Source organism: Doryrhamphus excisus, linkage group LG3 (genome assembly GCF_037039965.1).
Source record: "Doryrhamphus excisus strain RoL-2023G ecotype Guam linkage group LG3, RoL_Dexc_Guam_v1.1, whole genome shotgun sequence".
NCBI classification, from domain to species: Eukaryota; Metazoa; Chordata; class Actinopteri; order Syngnathiformes; family Syngnathidae; genus Doryrhamphus; species Doryrhamphus excisus.
The window spans coordinates 15,515,698-15,540,970 of NC_136359.1; the positions used below are offsets into that span (position 1 = coordinate 15,515,698).

Here is a 25,273-nt window from a genome sequence, read left to right on the forward strand (position 1 = left end):
GGACATTTATTATACATTGCTTTGTCGTCAAATCACTTTACACTGACAATGCATATTAAAATACAATATTTGTAGCATTTAAAACTTTTATTAATTAAAATATGACTCATCTTTAATTAAAAAGGCACCTGTGAACTACAGTATTCATGAAACCAATAGAGATGCACAGAGTCGGATGTAACTGCTTCATTGAACAAGAACAATAGTGTTTCTTTTACATACAAAATAAGAATATCTTAATAATTAAAATACCTTACATTTAACTCTCCACATGAGGGACAAAAAAGGAAAAAACAGTAACATGTATTTTGATTTAATCAATCAAATTATATGATGAAATAATAGTACATACATTTTTGTTGAACAAACTGAGCGCTGTCAGAAAACACACCTTGGTGCTTTTCTTTCGTTATTATTATTGGCATTCATTTGCCATAGAATTTCTTATTTAGGAGGAAAATGAGCAGGTTGACATTCACTTTAGCTTTATCGAACATCTTCATGACAGCCACGCCTTCATATTGGAGCTGTAGGAGATCCTGGACACACAAAACACACCACACACAAATGACTGCAGGAACATGATTTCTCTCTCCAATGTTACGAATAAAGCTGACGGCATGAAACATCACATGTTCTGAGCATCTCATCTGCGTCATTTGGGAAATGTGTTTACCTGGAAATGAAGCTGAACTTTTGCCATCTCAACTCCCATAAACTTGGCTTTCACCTCAAAATCCCCAACTTCCTCAGTCGGCGAAATGTCAAACATGACATTTTTGAACCTGGCAGGCAAAGGAAACATAAGTGTTGACGCAGCACATCCAGGAAAATGAAACCATCATTTACTGTAAAACAATGCTCTATTATTGCGCATGCCATGTTTTGTATGCACACTGATGAATTTTGTATGAAGGACAAAGGGTGTAGCTTTCTTGTCATTCTGAGGAAAATAAATATTCAGGTGACAGACTTGTGTGTTTTTTTAATCTATCAACACATTAGTAGTGAAATTAATCTGATTTGTAAAAAAGTGTTAACCTGAATGGTTAAAACTTTGTTAAACAGATTTAAAGCAAGTTCCACTCACTGGTTGGTCTGCAGTCCTTCAATCTCCAGAATGACACCTTTCTCATGCAGCCTTGCTCCAGTGTACTTCAATGATGGAGGCTTCCACTTCTTGCTGCCCTTATCTTCTCCTTTGCTTTCCATTTTAATGGATCTGCGTGAATTCCTAGCCACACAACACAGTGGAAGCATTAGCAGGGACATCGGAAGCAAAGTGAACATGCAGCGGGCCAACCATTGGGCACAGTCATCCTCACTTGCGGTTGAGGTTATCCAGGCAGGTCTTGATGTAGGTGTCGTAATAATTCATCTGCTCCTGGTAGAAAGCCGTTTTTGAATTTAGTGCCAAAAGTGTCTGCTGAAGCTTCACAAGCTCGGCCTTCCTCCTTTGTCTGTAGCGTCTTTGGAAGCGAATATCCTGTTAATTTAATTAGTTCCATGAGTTGGGAAATCAAGACAAACAAAACTTCTGAGGGAGCTGCTTCCATACCTTAGCAATGTCATTGATGATGTCTTGGTATTTGTTAGAGGCTGTTACGAGGTTAGCTTGCTCCAAATTCCGAAGGTTCCTCAGGATCTTTCTTTTCTTCTGCTCCAGGGGAAGCTGACTGTCTTCCAGTACTGCTGGGCTGCTCCTCAGACCCTCTGGGGTCTGAGCGTCCTGAACTGCCCGCCGCACCACTATCTTTGTATGTTCTGACTCCTGTGAGACAAAGAAAAAAAACAGCATAGCATAATAAACTAAGAGTATGTACTCTAGAAAAAGCAAGGTTGGCATTTTGGGCAAAAAATGTGACCTGAGGAGCTGTAGCTGGAGTCTCTAGAATTTCAGGCAATGTCTCTCCAGGTTGAATTCGAACCACATCGACTATAAGCTTCTTTGTCCTGAAATGTGTAAAAGCACACACATATCCAATCAGGCATCTGTTTACTGTACTAAATTAAATGAGTTATACAGAGGAGCGGTGAACTGTCGGGGTGGTGAAATGCAAGGAGAACTTTCAATATTTGTACAATCCTGCCAACATGTACGAATTTGTCATACTCGGCATGCAATTTGGGGGCTGTGGGTGAGGGGGGTGGCGAGGACAGTTCTTTTCAACAGTTGCTTTTTTTTCTTGTTATTTTACACCTTTATGTTTTCACTTCATTCACTTGTTTTTGTAGTCTTAATTATTTGCCATCACAATGTGCATCAATGTGCTGTGGGCCATTAAAAAAAAAAAAAAAGAGCTAGGAGCTGCAAATGCATTGGACATCCCTAATTTAGAGAGAAAACATACTACATCTATAGGCGAAAATCCCTACATACATACTTTGTTTTGCCAAATTAAGGTTAATATGTTATTTTGAAAACTCACAGGACATTTGTATAAATGTACATAAAAAAAATAACATTTTTAATAGGCAATTGATGTGGTGACAGCTTCAACTGCGATTATGTACTATACTGTTTTCCTATTTTAGGTCAGAGTTTTGCAAGAAACAGAAGGATACATGTTTACAGCAAGATAACCACAGCCAGCAAGCTTCTTCCTGTTTGGACAGGAAATGATTCAAGTGCAGGAAAGAAACATGGTGTCACTTGGAGATAGGCAGGAAACATGCCACATAAAAAGGTCAAATATAATGAAGCAAAGTTTCATATACACATGTACTGTATACGCATATCCATTAACCCTGCAAGATGTCTTCATAGAAGAACAAATGTGAAGTTGCCCCATTGGGCTGTTTGGGTCATCCCAAACGGTATTCCTGATTAACATTTTAAGAGCAGTTGAAAAATTGCATGAATTTACATTTTGCAGTGTTGGATCTTAAGGAGGTTTAATAGAACTTCAAAATGCAAAAGGAAGAAATGGGAATTTGGGTTGTTTGCAATTTAGTGAGTTCATTTCTTACATAAGGATTGTGGATGGGGGGGTGCAGTTTTGCTTTCAGATCCAACAGATAAAAAGAGGCTGGACTATGTCTGTGTTGTCATAATAAATAGTCATGTGACTTACTTTGTCACAAGCGTCTTCAAGTCTTTGTCATCACCCTCAAGCAGCTCAAACTTGCTGGTGAGCGCCAGGGAGATCTCAGTCTTGGCCAGTTGGCTGAGGACAGTCTCCTTGTTTGCATCATTGCTGTGAACAGCTCCTTCACCTTATTTGAACAGTAACGTGTTCATTGATTAACAACATACACACATATTAAATATACATACACTAGTGATGTGCGGTGAGGTTCATGGCTGGTGAGGAGGTGGTAAAAGTCTGATCACCTTCTGGTGAGCTTGGGTATGTAAATCAACCATCATGTCCAAGTCATTCAGTCATTCATTGAAGCATAAAAATACATTGAATGCATTTGAATTTCTGCCATCTAGTCCTGCTGTCAAAAAGCAAACAAAAAACACACTGGCTTTTTCCCTCTATGGAAGAACGGCAGTGACAAGGATCTTGTCAACACCTGACCCCTTCAGGATGCAGCGGTACTGTAAGTACATCCCATTTGTATTGTATTTCCTGACTTGCAAGAATAAGATCATCACACTTGCATCTGTAGAAAGTCATTGTGTATAATTGTGATCGGGAAAAATCAGTGATTTTTTTTTAAATAGGGGACCTATTATTCTAATTTTTCGACCCTATGTATGGAGTTGTGTTATTCGTTTTTTTTTCCCCCATCGTGACTGCTGAGGGAGGCTTTGCCACACATGCCTCCACTTGACTACCCATCACTCACATACAGAAAGCTACTAAGTCTTTAAAAATGTGATTTTACCCAGTAATGTCTCAACATCAGGGACATCTCCCAGGTCCTGCAGAAGCTCATGTAGTAAGTCATTGCGGTCTGGTGATATGGCCTCCAGATGTTCCAAAAGTAGCTGGAGGAACACAGGTGTGAATAGCAGCACAACAAGTGATGAAACACCCCAAAAAGAATGTCTGTCAATGAGCTTACAGAATGAGTATTGATTATCTCCTCAATAGAGATGTAGATGATGGGTTTGCTCAGGGTCACCATATCTGAATATTCATCAATATTAAACTTCTCTTCAGGTTCAGGGACATCACATGCAGCCTGGAAAAACACCCTACAAGAAAATAAGAGTTTTCACAGTAATAGTTAGGGTTAATGGAATAAAAAGGTTAGAGGAAAGTCTTTCTGCTTCCTTTTTTCTACAAAATATTACATCCATTGCCTCACGTAATCATGTGTTTACATTTACATGTACTGTAAAAAATAAGATGCACAATCAAAGCAGTAGCAGTATCAATACTAAATGTTAATTCTCACCGGAACTTCTCATATGTTTGAGATATGAAATCATTCATAGGCGTCATGTGTGCGTTCTCGCCCTCAAACAGCTTGTTCGCAGCAGCATGCTGGAGCATCTTTGCCACAGATCCAAGGTTGCGTCGCTGGTCGACATGGAGCTGGCCTCCCGCTGACAGGTCAATAATGTCGAATCCATCAGGAGCTACGATGGCAGGATTCATGTAGCGGTAGTAAAGCAGGTTTCCGACAACCTGTAATAGAGTGGAAATAAGACATTGTGGAATACATCTTGGTGAAGCAAAAGTGAAGGATTCTACCTTCAACAGCTCATCTTCTGATGCTTCTGGAAACTTTTCGTGGAGGCAGTTCTTCAGAACTTTTGCTACATATCTCATGGCATAACTGTATGCAAAATAAAATACAATGAACACAAACAAAACAACATGTGATATAAATGGTCTTATAAAGTATGTAATTCAAATGACAGTGAAGGGAAAGAACACCAAGTGTCCAAGTCATTCTTTTGGGACAATTCTGCCTTTCTTTCAAGTGTTCATTGCTGAACCATTACTGATGCCTGACGATGTCTTCTGTCAAATACAGAGCAATGTAAAACATTTTTAATGTTGCATAATATGATTCAAATATTTCAACCTTCATTACGTTTGAGGTTCATTGTGCATGCAGTGGACTATTCAAAACCATTTTTTTGGGTCTTAATTTAGATTTGTATGGCATCCAGCTCAAGAATCCCCCCAAATCCATCCATATTAGAACATTGACAATACTCAGTACGCAGTCTTGTTGAAGCATCAGCACCATCTAGTGGTAAATAGGTAGGACTTTGGCCCTTCAAATGTTTTTTCCCTCCCATCAGAAAAAATATGAAAAGCTGAGCAAAGTAGGAAGTGGGCAAAAGAACTTAATAACACAAGTAGGGACAAAAAAAAATATATAAAAAATATTACTAAAGTAAAATTCATTAAAAATCATGATTTCTGCTCAAAGCATTGGCAAGCTAAAAGTTTCAGAAAGATGAAAGATTGCACATGGATATTTGCCAAGTGTCAAAACTTACGGGATATTATCCAGAGAGGACACAAAGGAGTTAAGGACTTTATCTGTTGTGGAGCGAAGTGCCAGACTGGATGACTCCAGCCTGCTGCGTACTTCCTCATGTGACATGGCCTGTTCAGGAGTCACTTCATAAGGCAACTTGCTGTGGCACATTAATACAAAGAAAGAGTTCTGTTAATGCTCTACACTTAAATACTTTTTAGCTAATACTTTTGGTTTCATATAAAGGTATAGTTGGCATTTTATAGAAGGTTGGTAGGGTTTTCAAACACATTTGATGAATGCATATTGACGCTGTGCACCTAAAAAACATCTATGTCCAATGTGTTTATCTGAAAAGTGAGTTTTTGATTGAAATAAAAATTAAATCACAAAATGATGTAACTTAATAAAACAAACTTTCCAAGTCCTTGACATCATCTGACATACTTAACTATACTTAACTATACCTGGCCTCTCCAGTGGCTGTCTCCAGCTGGTTGACCCAGGCTTTGTAAACATCCACCGGGTTAGTGTTGATGCCAAGACTTTTGTTCTCAATGATGTCTCTGACTACAGGAGCAAGCAGTTGTCGCAGTGTGTTGTGGCCACGTGCCCCTCTGTTGAAGCTCACTACCATCTTAATGACTGTGGGATTGCCTGTGACGATGTCTTGAATCTGGTCGACCTTAGACCTGAGACCAAGCCAGAACGATGTACAGTAGCTCAGAAACATCCTAATAAACCAACAGCCAGAATTTTGAACTTAGAGAAGTGCTGCAGGCGTTACTTGATTTCTTCTTCTAAAGCAGTCGTGAATAGTTTGAGCAATAAATATTCCTCTCGCTGGTTGGAAGCATAGTTGTACAGGGTGAATATCACAGTGTCCATAAACTTTGTAGACTTGTTTTGGGGCATCTGGAAGATGAGTTTAGCCAAGTAGGATGGATTGGTCTGAAAGGGAAGTCAAGCACGTAAAACATTTGAGATCAATTGTAAGATATAGAAGAGACACACTACTGATTTACCTGCAAGAGGTAAAAAAGATGTTGGTAGGCCTCCAGTTTCTTTCGTTTTCCTTTACTTAGCCCCTTTATTCCCAGTTTGTCTGCTGTGGTCAGGTCATCGTTATTTTTCTCGTTCTTCATTTTTTTATTATGGGACACAACATCCTTTCAAGATAAAAAGAATGTGTGATTAGACAGTGCCTAATGACACAATCTTTTCTGTATTTGCACGTATTAAAGTGAGGTTTAGCCACCTGCAGAGTGATCCTGTTCTTCACCAGCAATCCAATCTTGATGTCCATCAGGTTCAAATCCTGCTCCATCTGTTGGTTGGAGCGAATTTTGGTGACCACTTCCTCCTTGAGTCCTGTCACTTCCTGCTCCTCCTGCAGATCCAAAGCACTCTGCTCCAGCAGGTGGACAAACTTGCGCACGACTGATAGAGGTGGGTCCTTGGCCCCGGCTTTTTTTGGACATTACAGCCATCAGAAAGACAAATCATATATATATCATATTAACACTTTTTTCAACAAGTGCAGGAAAATAATATGTTGACTTACTCAGGGTTCTATAGTCATCTCTGGCTTTGTTGGCCTTTAGAAAAGCCTGTATGGTCACAATGTCCTTCTCCTACACACAATAATAGATGTAAACACATTATGTGAAATAATCAACTATGTGTACATTAGGACGATTGTTACTCACATGGTCTTTGAAGTACTGCAAACGCTCATTGTATTTACGTTTGGCCTTCCACATTTTTACCAGGGACTGAATCTAAAAGGAAACCCATCCCCAAAAACACCTATGGTCATTTTGAGTGTTTAAACATTGTAATATTTGGTGACATTGTAAAGCAAAAAATGTATTACCTTGACAACGGAGGCAACATTTGTAAGAAGTAATTTAATTCTGTCCTTGTATATTTGTCTCTGTTTGTAACCTCTCCAGCAAGCCTGTAGAAAACAAGTCAAATTGTATTTCTACATGTGTATCAGGTAAGTAAGAATTGTGAATGTAAAAATGACTAAATCCAAAAGGTCCTTGCACCAACAATATCCACCAGGCTTCAACAAACTCTACCTGCAGTTTGATGACATGCGGTTCTTGTTGACGCAAATACTCCATTCTCTGTGTATGCCTTCGCCTGCACAGAAAACCCCGGATCCTCGCCTGCAGTTGAGTCACTAAATCCTCACTGGCCAACCACAGTTGTCCCCTGTTATATTCTGCAGTCACGCAACTGACAATACTCTAAATGGGAGAACAGTTATTTCATTTTTAAGCAATTTAACTTTAAATAAATGTGCAATGCACTTGATGGCTACATAATGGGGACATGGTACCTGAATTTCCTCTTTAGTAAGGTGGCTACAATTGTGTTCAAAATTTTCTGGCTCCTCCCAGCTCCCTTGTCTCGTCTCTAGGTTATAGTAGTAGTCATTTCTGCCATTAATGCAGTGCTTCACCCACAAACTATCAGCACTACCTATGGGAAAAACACACACACTGTACACATTGGTTCCTCCAATAAAGATCATTCTTCCAAATGACATTTGATAGTTTAATTACCTTCATCTGCCTTGTTTGTTTGTGTCTGTGCCAGTTCACTCTGATATGTGTCAGCACATTCAGGAAGAACTGCTCTCATTCCAGCATTTGGTGATTGTAAAGCCTGCAGTGTATTCTGGGAGACACCCTCTGTCACCATCTTGTTGATGTCAGCTAGTGCTTCGGACACTAACAAAATATAAACAAACATAAAAAAAGAATGGCAACGGTGGGAACCAAAAGTTGTAGGCATTACTCCTGTTTTGTATGATGTATGTGTTTTTGGTTTGTATTGTATTTGGAATTTTATGTTATTTGAATTAAGGTTTCTTTTTTTAGTATTTCCTTACACGGTTGGGGGTTCAGGGGATGATGTTGATTGTTGCAAAGTTCTAAAGCCCTTTGAGACTCTTTTGTGATTAAGGGCTATATAAATAAACTTGACTATTGCATTGCCACAAAAGATAGAAAATGATAACATAATGTCACAATGACTTGGCCACAAACAGGCAAATCAAAAAGGTGATTATCAGCATATATAAAGGCATAAAGTCCATATGAGTATAAAATATACAATTGATTTTCCAATGTGAATAGTAGTTTACACACATCTGCGTTACAACTTTATATTTCATAATTTATCACATTATTTTTCCCAGTTTATAAAAAATGGAGTGACTAAAAACCTATATTGTGTCAACTGTAATTTCAATAAATGCAACTTGTATTTACGCACTTGTGAGAGCCTCCTCTTCATCCTGGTTGGCTCTATGTATGGCCTCCTGGATTTGGTCCAGCCACAGCACAGCGGAGTCATCTCCTGAGGTCTGCAATTCAGAGAAAATCAGTTCATTTTTCAGATAGGTACTCAATAAGAAATAGTAGCTTCAATTCAAATACGTCCTTGTCCAACTCGACAACTATGTACTGAGCAAACCATAAAAGCAGATTTAACTTTTACATTTCTTTTGAGGTTAATTTTAGAGAACCCTCGAGAGGGTTCAAGCAATCTCTGACCACAGGGCCGAGAGGAAGGAAGTCACCATTAACTTCAGGGACTAAAAAAAAAAAAAAACATGTTTATATTTGGCTCTGCTGGATTTCTTTCCCATTAAATTATTTTCAAGAAGCAGATTATATATAAGTTAATGAGGCTATCATCAAATCATGCTAGAAAATTGCTAACTTGATAGACTTATTCTCTTACACAAAAGACGATTCTATTGGAACCAGAAAGACAAAACTTCTATTAAAGTGGATAATCCCTATCAGGAAAAGAATTTAGTAGCAGCGTTATATTGTTTAATTCGATATTTATGAAAGAAATGGCCAGTATGTAAATACAGTATTTCATAGATATCACAGCTCATGATAAGCCATGAGGCTGTATCCTCCCTCCCCAGTGAGTCAGTGGGCAGTTACTGACGCAGGCAGCTCGGGAATTCTGTTTTCAAGGCTAGACAGGAAACGTGCTTGCACCACCGAAACAACAGACAAGCTCTGCTTGTATTCTGTGAGGAAGCCAAGTTTAAGTACACATTGCTAGCAGTTGTACTTCAGCAGTGGAGAGATGCCCCAACGTGAATTTCATCGGTGGAGAACTATTACACTTATTGAAAAACACTGAATGACAACATTTTACTTTTCTCCACCCAAGAGAGATGGCAGAAATTTTTACTGGATTTCTCATTTGTCAACTGGCAGCGCTGACCATCCAGCACGATGGTGAGTACATTTGCTTCAAAAATAAATACCGGTACATTTAAAAATTCCAAGTCTCATGGAAATTAGGGTATTTGCAAATAGCACAGTTCTGTATGAGGGACAGTTATTAAAAATCAAGAACAACCAAAAGAATAACTTCTTTACGTAAAGTATCAATTTTGAACACTATCAATGCAAACATTTGTTATCCCTATACAGACATTATACACACACACACACACACACACTAATAATGGCAAAAGATGAAGTGCTGTAGCTTTATAACGTCTTGCTTGAATAATTATCAATAAATTAAAAATATGTTTTTCCATCCCAACAGGGAATAGAACCGGAACAATAAACTACACAAAATCTGAAGTGGTTCCAAAATCTTTCAAGGGCAAGACGTACCTACAGAATCTGACAAAGCAGCTGTCAATCAGCCTGCATCCCAGTGGAGACCCTTGGCTGGATGTGGACACAGATGATGCTGTAACAGCATACACCACAGGGGTCTTCAGCACCTGGATTCTTCCATTAGCTTACATTTCAGCTATGATTGTGGGTATCCCTTCCAATGCCTACATTCTGGCTTTCCTGAGAGTGAGACTCCGAACCAAGTCCCTGTCCACAGTTGTGCTTTATCTGAACCTGGCCTTGTCTGACCTGTTGCTGCTCCTTTCCCTGGCACTACGTGTTCACTACCATTTCAGCGGAAACAACTGGGTATTTGGGGAAATCCCGTGCAGGCTGATGACAGCCTTGTTTTACGGAAATGTCTACTGCTCAGCACAAACTATAGCATGCATCAGTCTGAAACGCTACCTGGCTATAGTTAAGCCCTTCTTGTACAGGAGACTGGCCAAGACAGCACTAGCAATGTGGGCGTGTGTGATCGTGTGGTTCCTATTCGGGGCGGCTATTGTTCCAGAGCTCCTGGTTAGGCAAAGCTATTGGCTTGCTCAGATGAGAGTCACCACCTGTCACGATGTGCTTCCCCTTGAAGAAAAATCCCATTCACTTTTGGTGCCATACAAACTGGTGCTGGTTTGTCTGGGCTTTGTAGTTCCCTTTGTAATTTCCCTGTTTGCACATGCATCAGTGGTATATCATCTTGGACAATCGGGATGTGACTGGAGACCTTTCATCAGGGTGAGCACCCTGGTTTTCCTCCTCTTTGTGGTGTGTTTTTTGCCCAGTGGTGTCCTGCACATCGCACATTACGCCTGCCTGTTTTCCAGTGGGGACGACAAACTTTATGGATACTACAGAGGGGCTGTATGTCTCTGCTGCTTCCACAGTTGTTTGGATCCTTTCCTGTGTTTGCTCCTGTCTAAATCGGCTACATCAGAGATACAATTCATCTCCATCCGCAGGATACCAGAGAGGCTGGCGGTTATGATATGCGACTGAATGTGTGCACAGAAACTGCATGGCCTTGCCAGACCATTGTTGAGACACAGCAAGGAAGCACAGTTTCATATACAAAAGCCAAGACACTAACTGAACACTGTTTACAATAACCAAAAATGTGTACAGTGTTGGGACGGGAATATGCTGTATCATAATTAAAAAATAAACTATTTACGTAACAACTACATTACCTTTTAAAGATTTATATGGTATTATCAGCTGTCAGACAACGATATGACACAAATAGCATTTGGATTTTGTTCACAGTACAACTGCACTATTTAGTCAGCAAGTAAGCAAATTACAATTTCATCAACAATATAATTTCTGGACTCTAAAACCATATTACCTGACAGAGGAGTAGTTTGGTGTAGTGTAAGATGTCATGGTAGTGTTTGGCCGTGGCTGGGTTCACCCCTGTCAACTTGGCTGTGGGGAGGAGCAGGGCTGCAAGTGTCTGCTGATGATCTCCAGAGTTCAACGCTTCATTGATCTCGGCTATAGCTATGATGCCTGCAAGGAGGACAAAAATGTTAAAACTAGTATATTTGTGGGTTTGTAAAGAAGGTAGACATTGTCCAATTTAAGACAAATTAGTCATAAATCTGCAAAAATCAAAGCTATGATGGAAGACTATTACTTTCTTACGTTCATGCTCCTCCTGGACCTGAATGTTGACTGTGTCGATGCACTTTTGAACATCATTCCAGGTGAGGAACTCTTGACCTTTGGTAAGAGTCTCTTCCCGCAATTTGACAAGAGTGTCAGCATACCTGATGAAAGGAAGGAACCAAATAGAGGTCAGACATGAGATCATCAAATTAAATATACACCAACGTCAGATACTGTACTAGCCTGAGAAATAGAGGAGCAAGACTTTGAACTTCAAAGACCGACTGTGCAGCGAAGATCACGTTTCATTACCTAAAGTCCTAAAGACAATATTTTCAGCACATCTTACCTGTTTAGGTTGTCTTGGTCCATGTTTGTAAAACCCAGAGGAGAGTCTGTCAGTTGCTCAATCACAGCCTGTGGATCTTTGGTGTCCAACACCTCATTGAGCACAGCGACTGCTGACAGCATCTCCACAGCTACACTCAACTCTTCGTGGCTCAGGCCCGCCTGAATGATAAAAGAAACGCATGAGCTGCCACTTGACCACCTACTCAGTATTATATATGGATCAACATAACAAATACGAGTCAAAACGATGGGAGTCATATCCTACCCGTCCCCCTTGCAGCTGTAAACTAAAAAGCTCATCCTGATACAACTTGGCAGCTGTTGGGTAGACGATGCAAAGCTGGGCCTCAGGGTTCATGAGCTCCTCGACAGTGCGAGATGAATCTCCAAGCCGAATGGCAGTATTGATTAAGGAAACTGCTTCACGTTCTGATCAAAACAATCAGATTAACCATGACATAAGTACTGACAAATGGGGTTTTTAACTATCAATGTGCTCCATTAGACAGCACTTACTTCGTCTCTCTGCCTCAGCAAAGTCATTGCAAGAGCTGACAACTCTCTGAATCTCCTCCTTGTCCATCAGCACTGCCTTTCCTCCATCCTGCAGGAAAAATTACAATATCAGAGAGACATATGTAGTATCTACAATATGTAGATAAATGATGATTTAGAGCATTTGTTTCAACTGAAGTTACAATTTACCACACATGCATGGTTTTGAAGTCCATACAAGCTTGGACTCAGCATACCTTGGATTTGTGCTGACAATAGGCGGTAAATTGCTCCAGGTACCAGCTGCGGTGTGTGTCCAGTACACCAAGCAGGGCCAGAGCTTGCAACCTCAGTGCAGCCAACAGAGCACCTTCATCTTGGGCACATACTGCTTGATTGACCTGCCTCACTGCTGCTTGGACTGCAGACAGGAAAAAAAAAAGAATTTGTTGTAATTGATGTGGACTATACACTTTTGCAATTTGCTCCAATTACACTTGCTTACAGTATAAGTGACAGTATGTGAGTGACAACAGAAAGAGTTTGTCTATCAGCAACAAGAACTAACAAAGATTTGAGTTAACAGCAAAAACGTTTGTTCCTTACTGTTGACAAAGACAATGCAGCTCTGAATCTCTTGCTGAGTCAGCAGCTCCTCGTAAACATCTCTTTCTTCAGTAGAAACCGAGGAGTACTAGGTATAAAGATAAAAATATGTTTTTGCATACACTGGTATATATTATTGGAGCATGTCACAGTTATTCCTACATTCCCTTTTGATTATGGTGTACTTGTAAGGCAAATGGGAGATGAGCTGGCTTGTGATGCAGTGTATTAATGTTTGGTGAAGTACAGCTGACACTGCAGCAGCTGGAATGTGCTGGCAAGGCTTATGGAGTGAGTCAGTATAGGCAGCAATTTTCTGGGCCACTACAGTTGATGAAATTGCAACCATCTGCTCAGGCAACTTCAAAGTAGCGATGTCTTACTCTCATGCTCCCTAAAAGAAATTCTGCAAGTTGATCAGAGTGTTTATTCACTCTGTTGATTGAGTGACAGCAAGCCAAACAAATGAACAGCCACCACTGATACTTTAAATAATGGCTGATATGTTCATTGCTGTTCATCTCATTTGACCTCTCATTTGTTGCAGGGTGAGGCCAAATAAGAAGACATTCATTTTCAGTGTGAATAAAGTTTAAATGCTGAAAGTGTGCATCCAAATTGTGATTATTTTTCAACATTATGATGAACTTCACAGAGAATAATGCTGGCATTGTAATAACAAAATTACACACATGCGGATGAAGGTAAAAAAATGTGTTCTGATGTTGATTGCTTATTCTTGTTTAGTCCTTTTATGTTTAAGTTGTATAACTAGAAGTGTAATGAATGTGCAAAGAATGGCGCCGTCTCTCATGGTTTCGGTACTGCAATTGGGGTGGTAGTTCGAACGTACCATATCCCACCTTTTTTCTGCTCAGTCATGAGCAATAGGTCAATAGGTTCACAGAGAATGTGATTATATGTATGACAGACAGACATTTAGTATATCAGCAGTACATTTGAATTTTTAGCAGCAATGCCTCTATTCCCTCACTGGGGTCGTTTTTTAATTTTTACACAGATTAAAAAAAAACAACAACGATGTGGTGTGTGTGTGTCTTACGCTGCCTGAGGACTGATCCTGTTTCCGTGTCTTGGCCTGCCTCAACATGTCCTGATAGTCTTGGGCCAGAGCATCTTCGGTGTTCCTGAGCATGGCGTTTGGATTTTTCAGGGCTGCCATGGTCACAGTTGCCTGCCCCCTGTCAACCGCCTCATTGATGGCAAACACAGCAGCGTGCACTAAGGACAAGAGCAAAAATAAACACTGAGTGTTTGAATAAACTTTGATAAATGTCAACTTATATACACGTAGATATGAAGTTAGAAGGCTTACATGCCGCTTCATCCACTGAGAGCTCACTGGCCAGGATACCTCCAATCTTACTAAAAGCTGGCATTTGAATACCATACTTCTCAAGCTCACTCCTCATGTTACTGATCTCTTCCTCTGGGGGGCAGATGGAAAAACATTTATGACAAACATTCATTCATTCAATTTCTACTGCTTATCCTCATGATATCGATACATAATACTGCATTCTACTTCAACTGTAGGAACGATGCTTCTATTGTTATTACCTGTGAAAGTCACTTTTCCTAGTAGGTCCTGGATCTGTGGTGCAATACCGAGTTTGTACAAGTACAAGCTGAAACAAACAACATTGTGTGTAAGATTAGCATTTACTCCTTAGGAAGCTCTGAGAAGCTTATAACAAACTGCAGCTACAAACAACTATAATAAAATAGTTAAGGTTATTTTTTTCCCCTTCTTGGTAGAGATTATTCCTGCCCCCCATTTTTTACTTTGCACATATCACACAAACACCACAAGGAGGTAGTGTTGGCTCAACAAGCACTGTCAGACAGCAGCCACATGAGCTTGTACAATGCTGGAGCATGACTTCAACAGGCAGTTGACCAGAAACTTCATCAAACTTTCATTTCCCTGCAGGCACCTGATAAGTGGTAATAAATTATAGATACCTTTGAAGGTTTGGGCATCAGAGCAACTCAAATAAATGCGGCACACTATGTACGGTGTTTGTTTTAAACAATCAAATAAAATATAAATTCAGACAAACACTGAATCGGCCGAGCAACACCAATGACAGTCACTAAGAAGTGGAGTTTGACGCCATCATCTGGTCAATTACCAAGGGTGGGGATGTCCAAAGTTTTTCTTTTGAGTGTACAGCAAAGTGGAAGACTGTGAGTGACCACTTTTGTAATCTTTTTGTTCAATATTTGTTCAATTGACAATTGAAAAAAAATTATGTTGCTTGTTGACCAGCAGGATCTGTTCAACTGCAAGCCATGTTTGTTCAGATCACATTGTTGTTGTGTGACATTTTTTCCACCATGCTGCATGTACTTGACAAAACATCTGCTGCTTTGTCTCCATGTGTACATGGATTTGTGCAGGGCAGCCTTTTGGGATCCCCGTTTGACTCAGAGGAAGGTAGAAGTCATGTGTGCATAAATTGGGAAGGAAACAAACTCTCAAAGGACCTGACAGAGACACCACAACAGAGAAACAATCCAAGCAGCTAATCTGTGAGGCTGACCAGATGGTCAGATAGATAAATGGACACTTTGGTTCATGCAAGTCATGACCCTGTATAAAATGTATATACTGTTGAAGATTTACACTGAAATAAGGTTGAAGGGAAATACTGCTCACTCAAACATCTGTGACAAATCTAATATGTAGTACTGGCCACTATTATTCATTTTAACATAATATGAATCAATTGTAGCTAATGATCTGTAATTGAGCACAATACATTTGCATATCACTTCCGTACATACATGATTCCACATGACTAAACAAACAACCTTATTTTAGTATATGACAGGGGTTTTCAATTAAAATTGACTAAGGTTCGTTGATGCAATTGCTTTCACAGCGACGGTCCTAACCTTATTTTGCATCAAACAGACTAGGTCATATGAATATCAAATGTAATCAAACTGTAATCTCAGCTGGTTTGGCTTTTGCATCTCTTGATGAAGTATATGGACTTTAGTAGTTCTCCATTGTGCGATTTAAATCAGCAGCATGACATGCACACTGACAGGGATCATTTGGATTTGTTGTCATGGATTTGCATGACATTCCCATCAGCAGTGTCACTTTGAGAATCCCTGCCATTGCCAATTCAAAACCACATTCTTATTGCAAGTCACCGTTGACTTGCAGGCAATCTACCAAGCAAGAAAGTGGCTAGCTTACTTAGTCTTGTCATCATTTAGTTTGTTTTTACTGAAGTGAAAACCTCACAATGGATAGGTGTGGCAAGTTTGACGACAGCATATTCTGCCTTTTCACAAACAAAGGCATTGTGTTGTGACTTATTTGGCTTGAAAAGCTAATAAGACCGTTATATACTGTATACAGTACCCCTTTAATTCTTACCTCAATGCGTGTATGCAGTATATCACCTTGGGCATGTTCTTGCGATCGTACACATCTGTCGTTTCTGGGTAGAATATCTGAAAGTAGACACCAGACAGGTGTGACTGAGCGTCTAGATTCTGTTTCAAGCAGTCAGGGGTAAAACAAACAGTCTTTCGTTTATAAGCAGGTTAGGAGCCAGCCAATTCATTATTAGGATCTCATATTGTTCTGTTTGATTGTGTCAAGCACGAGAACATGGACAGCCAAGTTACATTACGTATTGCATTGACCATAAAACACAAGTGAAACAATATCACATGTTGCTGTACTAATAAAGGGACTTCTTCTATTCTCAGATGTCTTGACAAATGGTCACTTGGTCCACCCAGTGGTGCATTTTTAGCAAACTAAATATTACAAAAACATGTTAGTAATATCAAATAAGTTAATGAAACAATTCATTATCAATGTGAATATATTCATATATATTTAATATGAGTCAATTTGACCAAGATCATAAATTCACCATTCGATTTGTAAGTGCACTTTACAGCAGAGTTACATCCCAATGTACGTGCTGGTTTTGTGCAAAAATGGAGAAAATTGAGACCCGCACGTTGCCTGCATGAATTTTCAAACCCAAACCTGAAAATGCCTGCACATCATCATTTCAGACGTGTTATGTTATCTATACTGTAATTCTGTGTTTAATGAATGTTTTATGTATTAATTGTGTATTATCAACAGAACACTGAACATATACTGTACAACCCCAGTAGCTGAATGGCTAATGTGTTAATTGCTTGTTCCTTGTTTACACGCACAGGCTGTGTAGTAACATTTTCTGAGGGCCTCTAAACACAGCACACAACTTCCATTACATTCGGCGTGTGCTCCACCTCAACTGGTCGTAACAAATGTCTTTCTTACATGATGTAGTCGCTAAAGGCAGGCTGCACCACCTTGTACATGTGCAGTATGTAGTGTGTTAGCCAAAACAAGAGCGCTACTGTTGGTTGTGCACACCTCTTACCTTTGGGAGACCCACTGACTCCATGGCTCTAAGCCATTGCACTGTGTTGTCAGTGTGCCTGAAGTGCAACCCTTTGCTCTGAAAGAAAAAAAAAAGAAAAGAAGGGGGGGGGGCTCACATATACAGTAACATAATCTTGTGAATTGCTGAAATAGGGTTCAGAATGTGAGAACATCAGAGAAGGCGATTAAATACTTGGCAGAAATGCAGCATAGAATATACAGTATAGTAAATAATATATAAATACGGACCTTGTATCGAGCCTGATCTTTGTCATAGATCCTTTTTATGGTCACCATTTTGGGGGCAAAGAAGTTCGCAAGTTTGCCAAGGTAGACGCCGTTCCTCAGTCCCTCTTCCAATTCTGTTGTGGGGGGCAGATCTTCATCTAGGCAGGCCTCCATCCACCTGAATACACGCACAGAGATTATATAGCAGGAAACAGCTTCTCTAAAATTTCCTAAAAATGTTTATTGCAAGAAAAAAATGTCCTTAACCCTAAATTTATGCTGTTGTGGTCCCTGGTTTACAGTTTTCTGAGTTTTGTCCTTTCACAGTTAGGTACACACTCCCATAAATGAATTAAAAACTTACTTTGGGCCTGTAAACATGAGACTTGCTTGGAAACTTGTTCCTGGGAAAGATTACACGATGTGCCATACTACACTCAACACTGGACTGTTGCAACCAAATTGTATTGCAACATTCATCCGGAAGTTGTAATCAATCTCTTCATTGCAATAATAAAAACAGGCTACTGTCAGCAAAACTATGCCTTTCTGCACAGAGCCATCTTCCTCACACTCAGTCAGGACACATGTCATGGTCAAACACATTTAGAAATTACAACTCTACACACTACACAGGCCTGCCAGGTCTCTGCAGTGTCTTTGAGCATGTTAACAGGATCTGCTCCTATACAAGCGACAACAACAACAGCAGTGGTCTTATTAGGAACAGAACTTGTATGTAACCAGAGCCCCACCAGGAAAATGGGGCTTGCTGTTACAACTCTGTGCTGCAGGTGGTGGTATGCATTGTAACTCCTGTTAACAGGTCCTGTTAACAGACCTCATAGGGACCTGGTCTGCCAGAAAATAGGAAGACATAGCAGAAGGGATCAGTGTTTCCAACTTAGCCACTTTATCGCTATATTTCATAAGTATTCAGACCCCTCACTTCTGCAGAACAGGCATTGCTTTGACAATGATGCTGTGTGTACATGAAACTTTTAAAATACTTTTTAGTTTCATACTAGCTTTTACATTCACATTATGAGGCTACTGATGCCTTGTGGAACATGCAACAAGGTTCTACTTCTGCAAGAATCCATGTGTTGTGTCCAACTGAGGTTAGAAATATTTTAGTGTAACATATGTGATGTGTCTTCAATTTGAGACGTGAACAGCAGCTATTCCCTTTCACTGTGGAGAGATTTCTGCTAAAGTCTTTGGTAAATGATTTGTTAGGTTGTGAATTATGCTGGTTTGAGAATCTGTTACACATTATCAGACTGGCTTGGAGAGACGCCATATTCACAAGTTCCACCCTTGCCCTGGCATCTCTGTGCAGCTGGAAATGTGTATTTGTGTGTGCTTTGTCACCAGCTAACAACTGAACAAATGATCTACCAAAAACTGTAGGGTTCCAAGTCCCTTAGCTGTATGTTTCTTCTCAGTCAAAGAGCAATAACATGTTCTCTCCCACACTCACACCATGTTTAGGTTACCTACTTGTACTGTATGTTTGACAAAATATTGTATGTGTCAGTAAATACTGTATTACAGACAAACAAAATCAATTTCAAAACAAAAGGATGTATACTTAAGGAGAAAGACATGTTACTGGGTGCTGAGGCAATACATAAAACCATAAAAATGTGTGCAGCCAGTACATGAAGGTTCCTAATATGACCTCATGTGGAAAATATATTTTTTATGAACATCACAGAGCAGTAGAAGAGATCCACATGAAAAGTTTAGTAACAGAGAAACAAATTCCGAGCTTGTTAACACAGCTGAGGACAAATTTGGCGGGAATACAGTCACACAGGAACATCCTGTCTTTGAAATGTCACTTCCTGTATTTGGAACAATGTAGAAGGAGCATGTCTCCTGGAGGAGGACAGACTAGTTCTCCTGTTTGTAATTATCAGTGCAAAACTTCCTCTCTTTGTTAACATTGCCACCCACCAGAAGAATCCAAGCATAATTTTGTAAAGTGTGCCACAAGTGTATTGCTTCTCAAAGCTTTGTCATGGTGGTCGGAGTTTGTTTAGTGTCTGGCATCTGTGAAATCGCACCCTTTGGTGGTGGAAGTGGTGAATTATCTTTAAATGGCAGGAGTGGACCTGCACCAAACCATACTATATAACCATACTATAAAATAACAACAAATACAGGTGATTAGAAAAATTATCAGGTTTTTGAGGAGGAGAGCACAAAGTCAAACTGAAAAAACACATGTTTGAGAAAGACCACCAACAAGGGCCATATAATTTTTGTTAGTCAAATTTGTACCCCAAACTTGGGGAAAACTGGCGTCTAAACACCTCAGGTTCTGACACTTTGGGTGTGCATTGAGTAATGAATTAAACATTATTTTAAAAAGATGCTCCTAGTTCATGCAATGCTATTTCCAGAGGTCCTCTGAGCTGGAGATGAGTGGCTTCAATTCTTGTTCAGCCAACGCCGACTTATGACCCCATAGAGCGAAGGCTAATCCCTCACTCTCTCCGCTTCATAAGAGGTCTGCCATAATCCTAATCCAATTTGACACCTTTCCCAGAATAGAGGTACCATTACTTTTTTCCATAGTTTAGCGAGTAGCAGAGGAAGCAAGAGAATTAAACAACATTGTTGTGTTTGAGGGAAGCAGGAAGGAAGCAGTTGTTTGGAGTAAAGTATCCCAGGACAAGGAAGCAAGACCACTAAAATCACAGTCAAAAAATAGAATCATAATCTAGGTAATGGGCTCTATGCTTGGTCTAGTCTGGCAAAGCAAGGAAAGTTTATTTACAGAACACAATTTGTACACAGGGTAGTACAAACTTAAAAGGGCAAATTCCTTAAAGCATAAAATCTTTCTGAAATCATTCCATAAACAAAACATAAAATTAATTACAATAGAAGAGTGCTGGTAAAATAATTTGAGTTGCCATATCCACAGTTGAAACAAAGGATTTTAACATTACCAAAGTGGAGGAGTGGTGCACATCTTCTGGAAGCAATTACATTTGAAACACTGCCTCACTATTTACACAAGTCTTCATGAGCGTAAAGACCCCTATCTTGTCACATAAACAGATAACATAGGCAAAGTTGAAGTACAGAGTCAGCTCTGAGACAGAACACACACATTCAAACTGGCTCATGTCAAGTAGATCAGTGGTTTAAGATGTCAAGAATATAAAAGCTACTGGTTTGTTAAGGAGAGACTCAACTGCACTTCTGCTGAGATAGACGCCGTTGTCAAGACAATAGGAAGTGGTTTGTTGGTGCTTGTGTCACAATGAATCAAGTTAACTACTAAAACTGACAATACACTGATAAATATGGATTGCATTTAGTTTGATTCGAGTCTCTCAGGGATGAGCGAGATGAAATGCACAATTGCTTTCCACAAAGTCAGCAGCTCTTCAAGTGCCTGCAGGAGTGCGTCATCATCTCATGTGAATCTTAATACTGCCGTTACATGTCCCAACAGCTACATGCAATGGCCAGCATCATTTAACCACCTGTGTCTTCAGGTTCACTCATTTGGCGTTATTCTCACTAATAAGTACAACTTATGTTCAACAGTTAAACTAGTCTTACAATACAAAATGCAAACACGAAGACTTGACACCCCCAAGAGTTATAACAAGGCAAATAATAAGAAGTAACTTGGAGCTCCTTGGATTATTTTTTTTCCTGTCTCACCGTTTGGCCTCTTCCAAGTGACACAGGTATTCATAGGCGATGTTCTGCCGCCTTCGCTCATCCATCTCCTCTGCTGAAAGCCTCTCATCATCTTGAATGGCTGCAAAAATTAAATACAATCCTGTCACTGCTCATTATATTGTCAAAATGGGAGATTTTTCCATAAGGCAAGCATTTTGTGCACTATAACTTGAAATGGATCTTCCAGATATGGGTTAGTGGTGGTTTCAGTCAACACAGTAAAGATATTGGGCGGAAAAAATCTATCATTTTTGCAGTATTAACAAAAAGATCCCATCGGCTGGATTTACAGTGCATGGTCAAATGTCACAATTTAGAATTATTATTTTTCTCCAATATGGCCTACTTCATAAATGAAAAGTTGTGGTAGTGCTACCAAAAATGCACAAAAGCCTTCAGGTGGCCACTTTACTAAAAAAAAAAAAAAAAAAAAGATTCTGATCACAAATAACCATGCTGAGACTACATTAAAGCACCATCCAGCTAACTAATGACTCACTACTATTTGAGTAAAACCCAAAACTGATTTATTTGATGATGACTGCGAGTGCGGTGTGAATGGTTGTTTGTCTATATGTGCCCAGTGATTGGCTGGCGACCGGTCCAGGGTGTATACCCCGCCTCTCGCCCGAAGACAGCTGGGATAGGCTCCAGCACGCCAGCAACCCTCATGAAGATAAGCAGTTTAGAAAATGGATGGATGGATGGATGTTCAAAATCAATTCTAGGACACTTTGCTGAAAAAGCGGCTCATTAATGTTAATATTGTAGTGATTTAATACAATGAGATTCCTTTGGTCTAGTGTTAATACATTCCAAACACTATCAAGTATGAAAAACTTGGGAAGAAAAACCCTGCAGTGACAATTGATGTTAATCACCCATAAATATGGATTAAAAGTAGAGAGCTTTTTTATTTCTGAAGGCCTGTTTGAATGCATATTTTCACACAGAGGTCAAGAAGAACATGACGTCACCAGACACTTCATTAGGTACACGTGAACAATGATATTCAATAAGGGGACAAAATGGACCTTGTGATTGTGGTTGTCATTGAACTGCACTGCAAACTAAAACCCCTAACTAAAACATAATACCGTTGTGTTTAATGTGCTTTATAAATGGCAGAACTTTTTATAACTTTACACCTTTACTCGCATGTAGAGTATGTGAATTTTGTCTGCAGGCTGTGTGCTCACTCATGCTTTGTTCCAAGTCAAAGTGGTTAAACCAGCTGATTAATTAGCCTAAACAATGGAATTCAAAAGGCCAAGATGAGATGGAAATTGATAGTGCATAGTCATTGATTAGCATGACAATACCCAATAACTGTCTTAATATGAATGCATTTATTTTATACTCTTGGAATCATATGCCACATGCACCTACTTGGCATATTCTTATGTTCATATATTCTGTAGTCAGAAGTGATGTCTCACTTATTTTTGTCTGTGGAACAGCCCAACTGACACTACTACAAACCAACATTACTGACTAGCATGGGCACTTCCTGCAGTTTTGTGCAGTGTTATATTTAACCCACAGGATGAGGTTTTGTTGCCTTTGTGTGCACATCATCATGGGACTTGAGTTATTGGCTCAATGGTGTTGACTCATTCTGTTTTTCAGCTGCAGAGTTCTTATTGCAAACTTTCTGAGCAGCCTTGAGAGAAGGAGAACCACCAGCAAATGGATTTCGAACAGAAAAATGCTGATTTGAGTAGTAATTACCTTATACAGAATTACAGTATACAGTATCAACTCATTAACTTATACAGCATCTTGGAGAGTATGCAAACTTAAAGTGAACATACATTTGCAAAGGATAGCTTTGGGCTGTCTTTGTGTGCTAAACTAACATTTCCCTGCAGTCTGGAAGGCAGCACACTGTTGCTTCAACTACTGACGACACAATTGATTTGTCTTATCTGTTAAAACTTGCACTTTGCCCTCATGTTTACTGTGACAAGATAAACTACAGTAAAGTCTTACTCCACGATGAAGCATTGTGGTGCGTTGATTCGTTTTTAAAATGTATATATTCACACTCCAGTTAATCGTTAACCTATGAGAAAAGACCTTATGTGGAGATTGGCTGATATGTTGAATCAATAGATAAAACGCATGCGTTGATGGAAAAGTCCAAATGTGCAGGAGTGACAGCATCGGTATCCCAAAGTTTAGACATCATTTAGTGAATATTTAGTTTGCCTGTTATTTCAATTCAGAGGACATTTGTGTTTGTTTAGACACACCTCCTGCAGGTAACGAGTCAGGTGCTGCTCAACCACCTGCTGCTCATCAAATGTCCAGCAGACGCCACTTCTTATTTCAGTCATCGAAACAATTTTTTTTATTTTAAAATGATAATTCGGAATGAAAAGTGCTACTTACTTCCATAGCGGGGCTTATGTAGGGCAGCTGCTTCTTCATGATACATCCTGCCTTGTTTCCTCCGGTAGTGAACCCCCAACAACTTTTTTTTAAGCTAACGTCCAGACACGCGCTGGTATTTGAGTGTCAGTTAACAAACTTAAGCGAAGCAAAGCGATAAGTTTTTCTTTTAAATGAACGAAAATATTAACAAGAACAAAAGTCGTCAGAAACTTCCCTTGTGACAGATAGTCCCCATTGTGTGTACCTCTTTGATGGGACTCCTCGACAAAGTGTCTATGATGTGGAAACGTTAAAAAGGTTTATACCGACAGCAAGCTTTCTGCGCCACCTTCTGGTCAAAAAGGTTACATGTGTAACGTTCAATGGTAATACAAAAATGTGTAAATACCACCACTTTACTGAAGAGCTTCTGTTTGTCTTTCGGAATGTGGCGTTCGAGTGCTTTATTTGTCAGTGAAATGTGAAGACACTAACTTTTGGAGACACTAACGATAAACCAACGATAAATAATAATTGTAATCAGTAATAATAATAATTATTATTATAATTAATGATGCCAACGATAATGATAATGACGGTAATATTAATAAATGTACTATTTTGTAGCAAGGACGCAGTGAACAGACTGAATTACTGTATTGTAAATGATCACACAAGATCAAAGTGTAATTTAAGAATGAATGGTTAGAACTGTATGGCAAATTAATTATGCATTGTTTAAGTCAGTGGTGGCAATTTTTATTGGTCTGCAGCACATTGTAAAAATAAAGTTTAAAAGAAAATTGGGAAAAAACAATTTAAAAAAATGTTTTTAAAAATTCCCCCCCAGCTGTTCATTCAACTCTGAATATAGCCACTAGATGGCAGTCAATTCATAAGAACAATTAATCACAGCAGGCTCACATTCACACTTATGGACAATTTAGAGACTCCAATTAACCTAGTACTCGAAATACACATGCACTGAGCTACACTGCAAATGGCTACAAATGTTACTAATGCAACTGTATGAATAATCTGTAAAGTACTGCAATGTAATGTTACTCATTGTGTTGCAGCATAATGCTGTGAAAAAAATACATGAAATCCTTTGGAAGTGAACAGATTTTTTTATTGTTTATGTTTTAAAAGCAACACGGGTTGCAATTGCAACCTGTTCCGTTATTAAGATATACATTTTTGGCATACATTTCTCCACATATTTTCACACTTAAGGACCTCGGAATAGCTACTTTCAGCAATGACTTGGCAGGCCCAATATTGACATAATACACAACTTTATTCTCCACATAAATCTGATTACCTCCAATGAAGAGGATGGACAGAACTTACAAGAGTGATACATTCACATTTTTCCTCACCAAACATTTTA

General features: G+C 39.4%; 2 protein-coding genes across 2 annotated transcripts; one reads left to right on the plus strand and one right to left on the minus strand.

The window, feature by feature from the left end:
- Positions 1-247: 247 nt before the first annotated feature.
- iqgap2 (IQ motif containing GTPase activating protein 2) lies at positions 248-24,242 on the minus strand. Its single transcript, XM_058070059.2, has 38 exons — positions 23,899-24,242; positions 21,484-21,583; positions 17,815-17,971; positions 17,564-17,641; positions 16,549-16,625; positions 14,712-14,779; positions 14,467-14,580; positions 14,194-14,372; positions 13,131-13,218; positions 12,782-12,945; positions 12,546-12,633; positions 12,295-12,458; positions 12,028-12,188; positions 11,715-11,839; positions 11,416-11,579; positions 8,686-8,776; positions 7,971-8,138; positions 7,745-7,887; positions 7,482-7,652; positions 7,271-7,354; positions 7,104-7,175; positions 6,959-7,028; positions 6,653-6,861; positions 6,420-6,563; positions 6,182-6,345; positions 5,862-6,086; positions 5,414-5,554; positions 4,653-4,737; positions 4,354-4,586; positions 4,018-4,150; positions 3,838-3,940; positions 3,075-3,216; positions 1,866-1,953; positions 1,559-1,771; positions 1,326-1,486; positions 1,091-1,234; positions 677-785; positions 248-539 (listed from the first exon to the last, which is right to left on the minus strand). Exons 1-38 carry the CDS (start codon positions 23,942-23,944, stop codon positions 426-428), a joined length of 4,980 nt encoding a protein of 1,659 aa, XP_057926042.2. The 5' UTR covers positions 23,945-24,242; the 3' UTR covers positions 248-425.
- On the plus strand, positions 9,417-12,659 carry f2rl2 (coagulation factor II (thrombin) receptor-like 2). The gene is made up of 2 exons (XM_058070070.2): positions 9,417-9,674; positions 9,994-12,659. Exons 1-2 carry the CDS (start codon positions 9,611-9,613, stop codon positions 11,064-11,066), a joined length of 1,137 nt encoding a protein of 378 aa, XP_057926053.2. The 5' UTR covers positions 9,417-9,610; the 3' UTR covers positions 11,067-12,659.
- Positions 24,243-25,273: the final 1,031 nt, after the last annotated feature.

Coding starts and splice junctions, on each gene's coding strand:
- f2rl2 (XM_058070070.2), top strand. CDS start 9,611: ATGGCAGAAATTTTTACTGGATTTCTCATTTGTCAACTGGCAGCGCTG. Junction 9,675..9,993: donor GCTGACCATCCAGCACGATG/GTGAGTACATTT, acceptor CCATCCCAACAG/GGAATAGAACCGGAACAATA.
- iqgap2 (XM_058070059.2), bottom strand. CDS start 23,944: ATGTATCATGAAGAAGCAGCTGCCCTACATAAGCCCCGCTATGGAA. Junction 8,139..8,685: donor TGAAGAGGAGGCTCTCACAA/GTGCGTAAATAC, acceptor ATATTTTGTTAG/TGTCCGAAGCACTAGCTGAC. Junction 4,587..4,652: donor CAGAAGATGAGCTGTTGAAG/GTAGAATCCTTC, acceptor ACTCTATTACAG/GTTGTCGGAAACCTGCTTTA.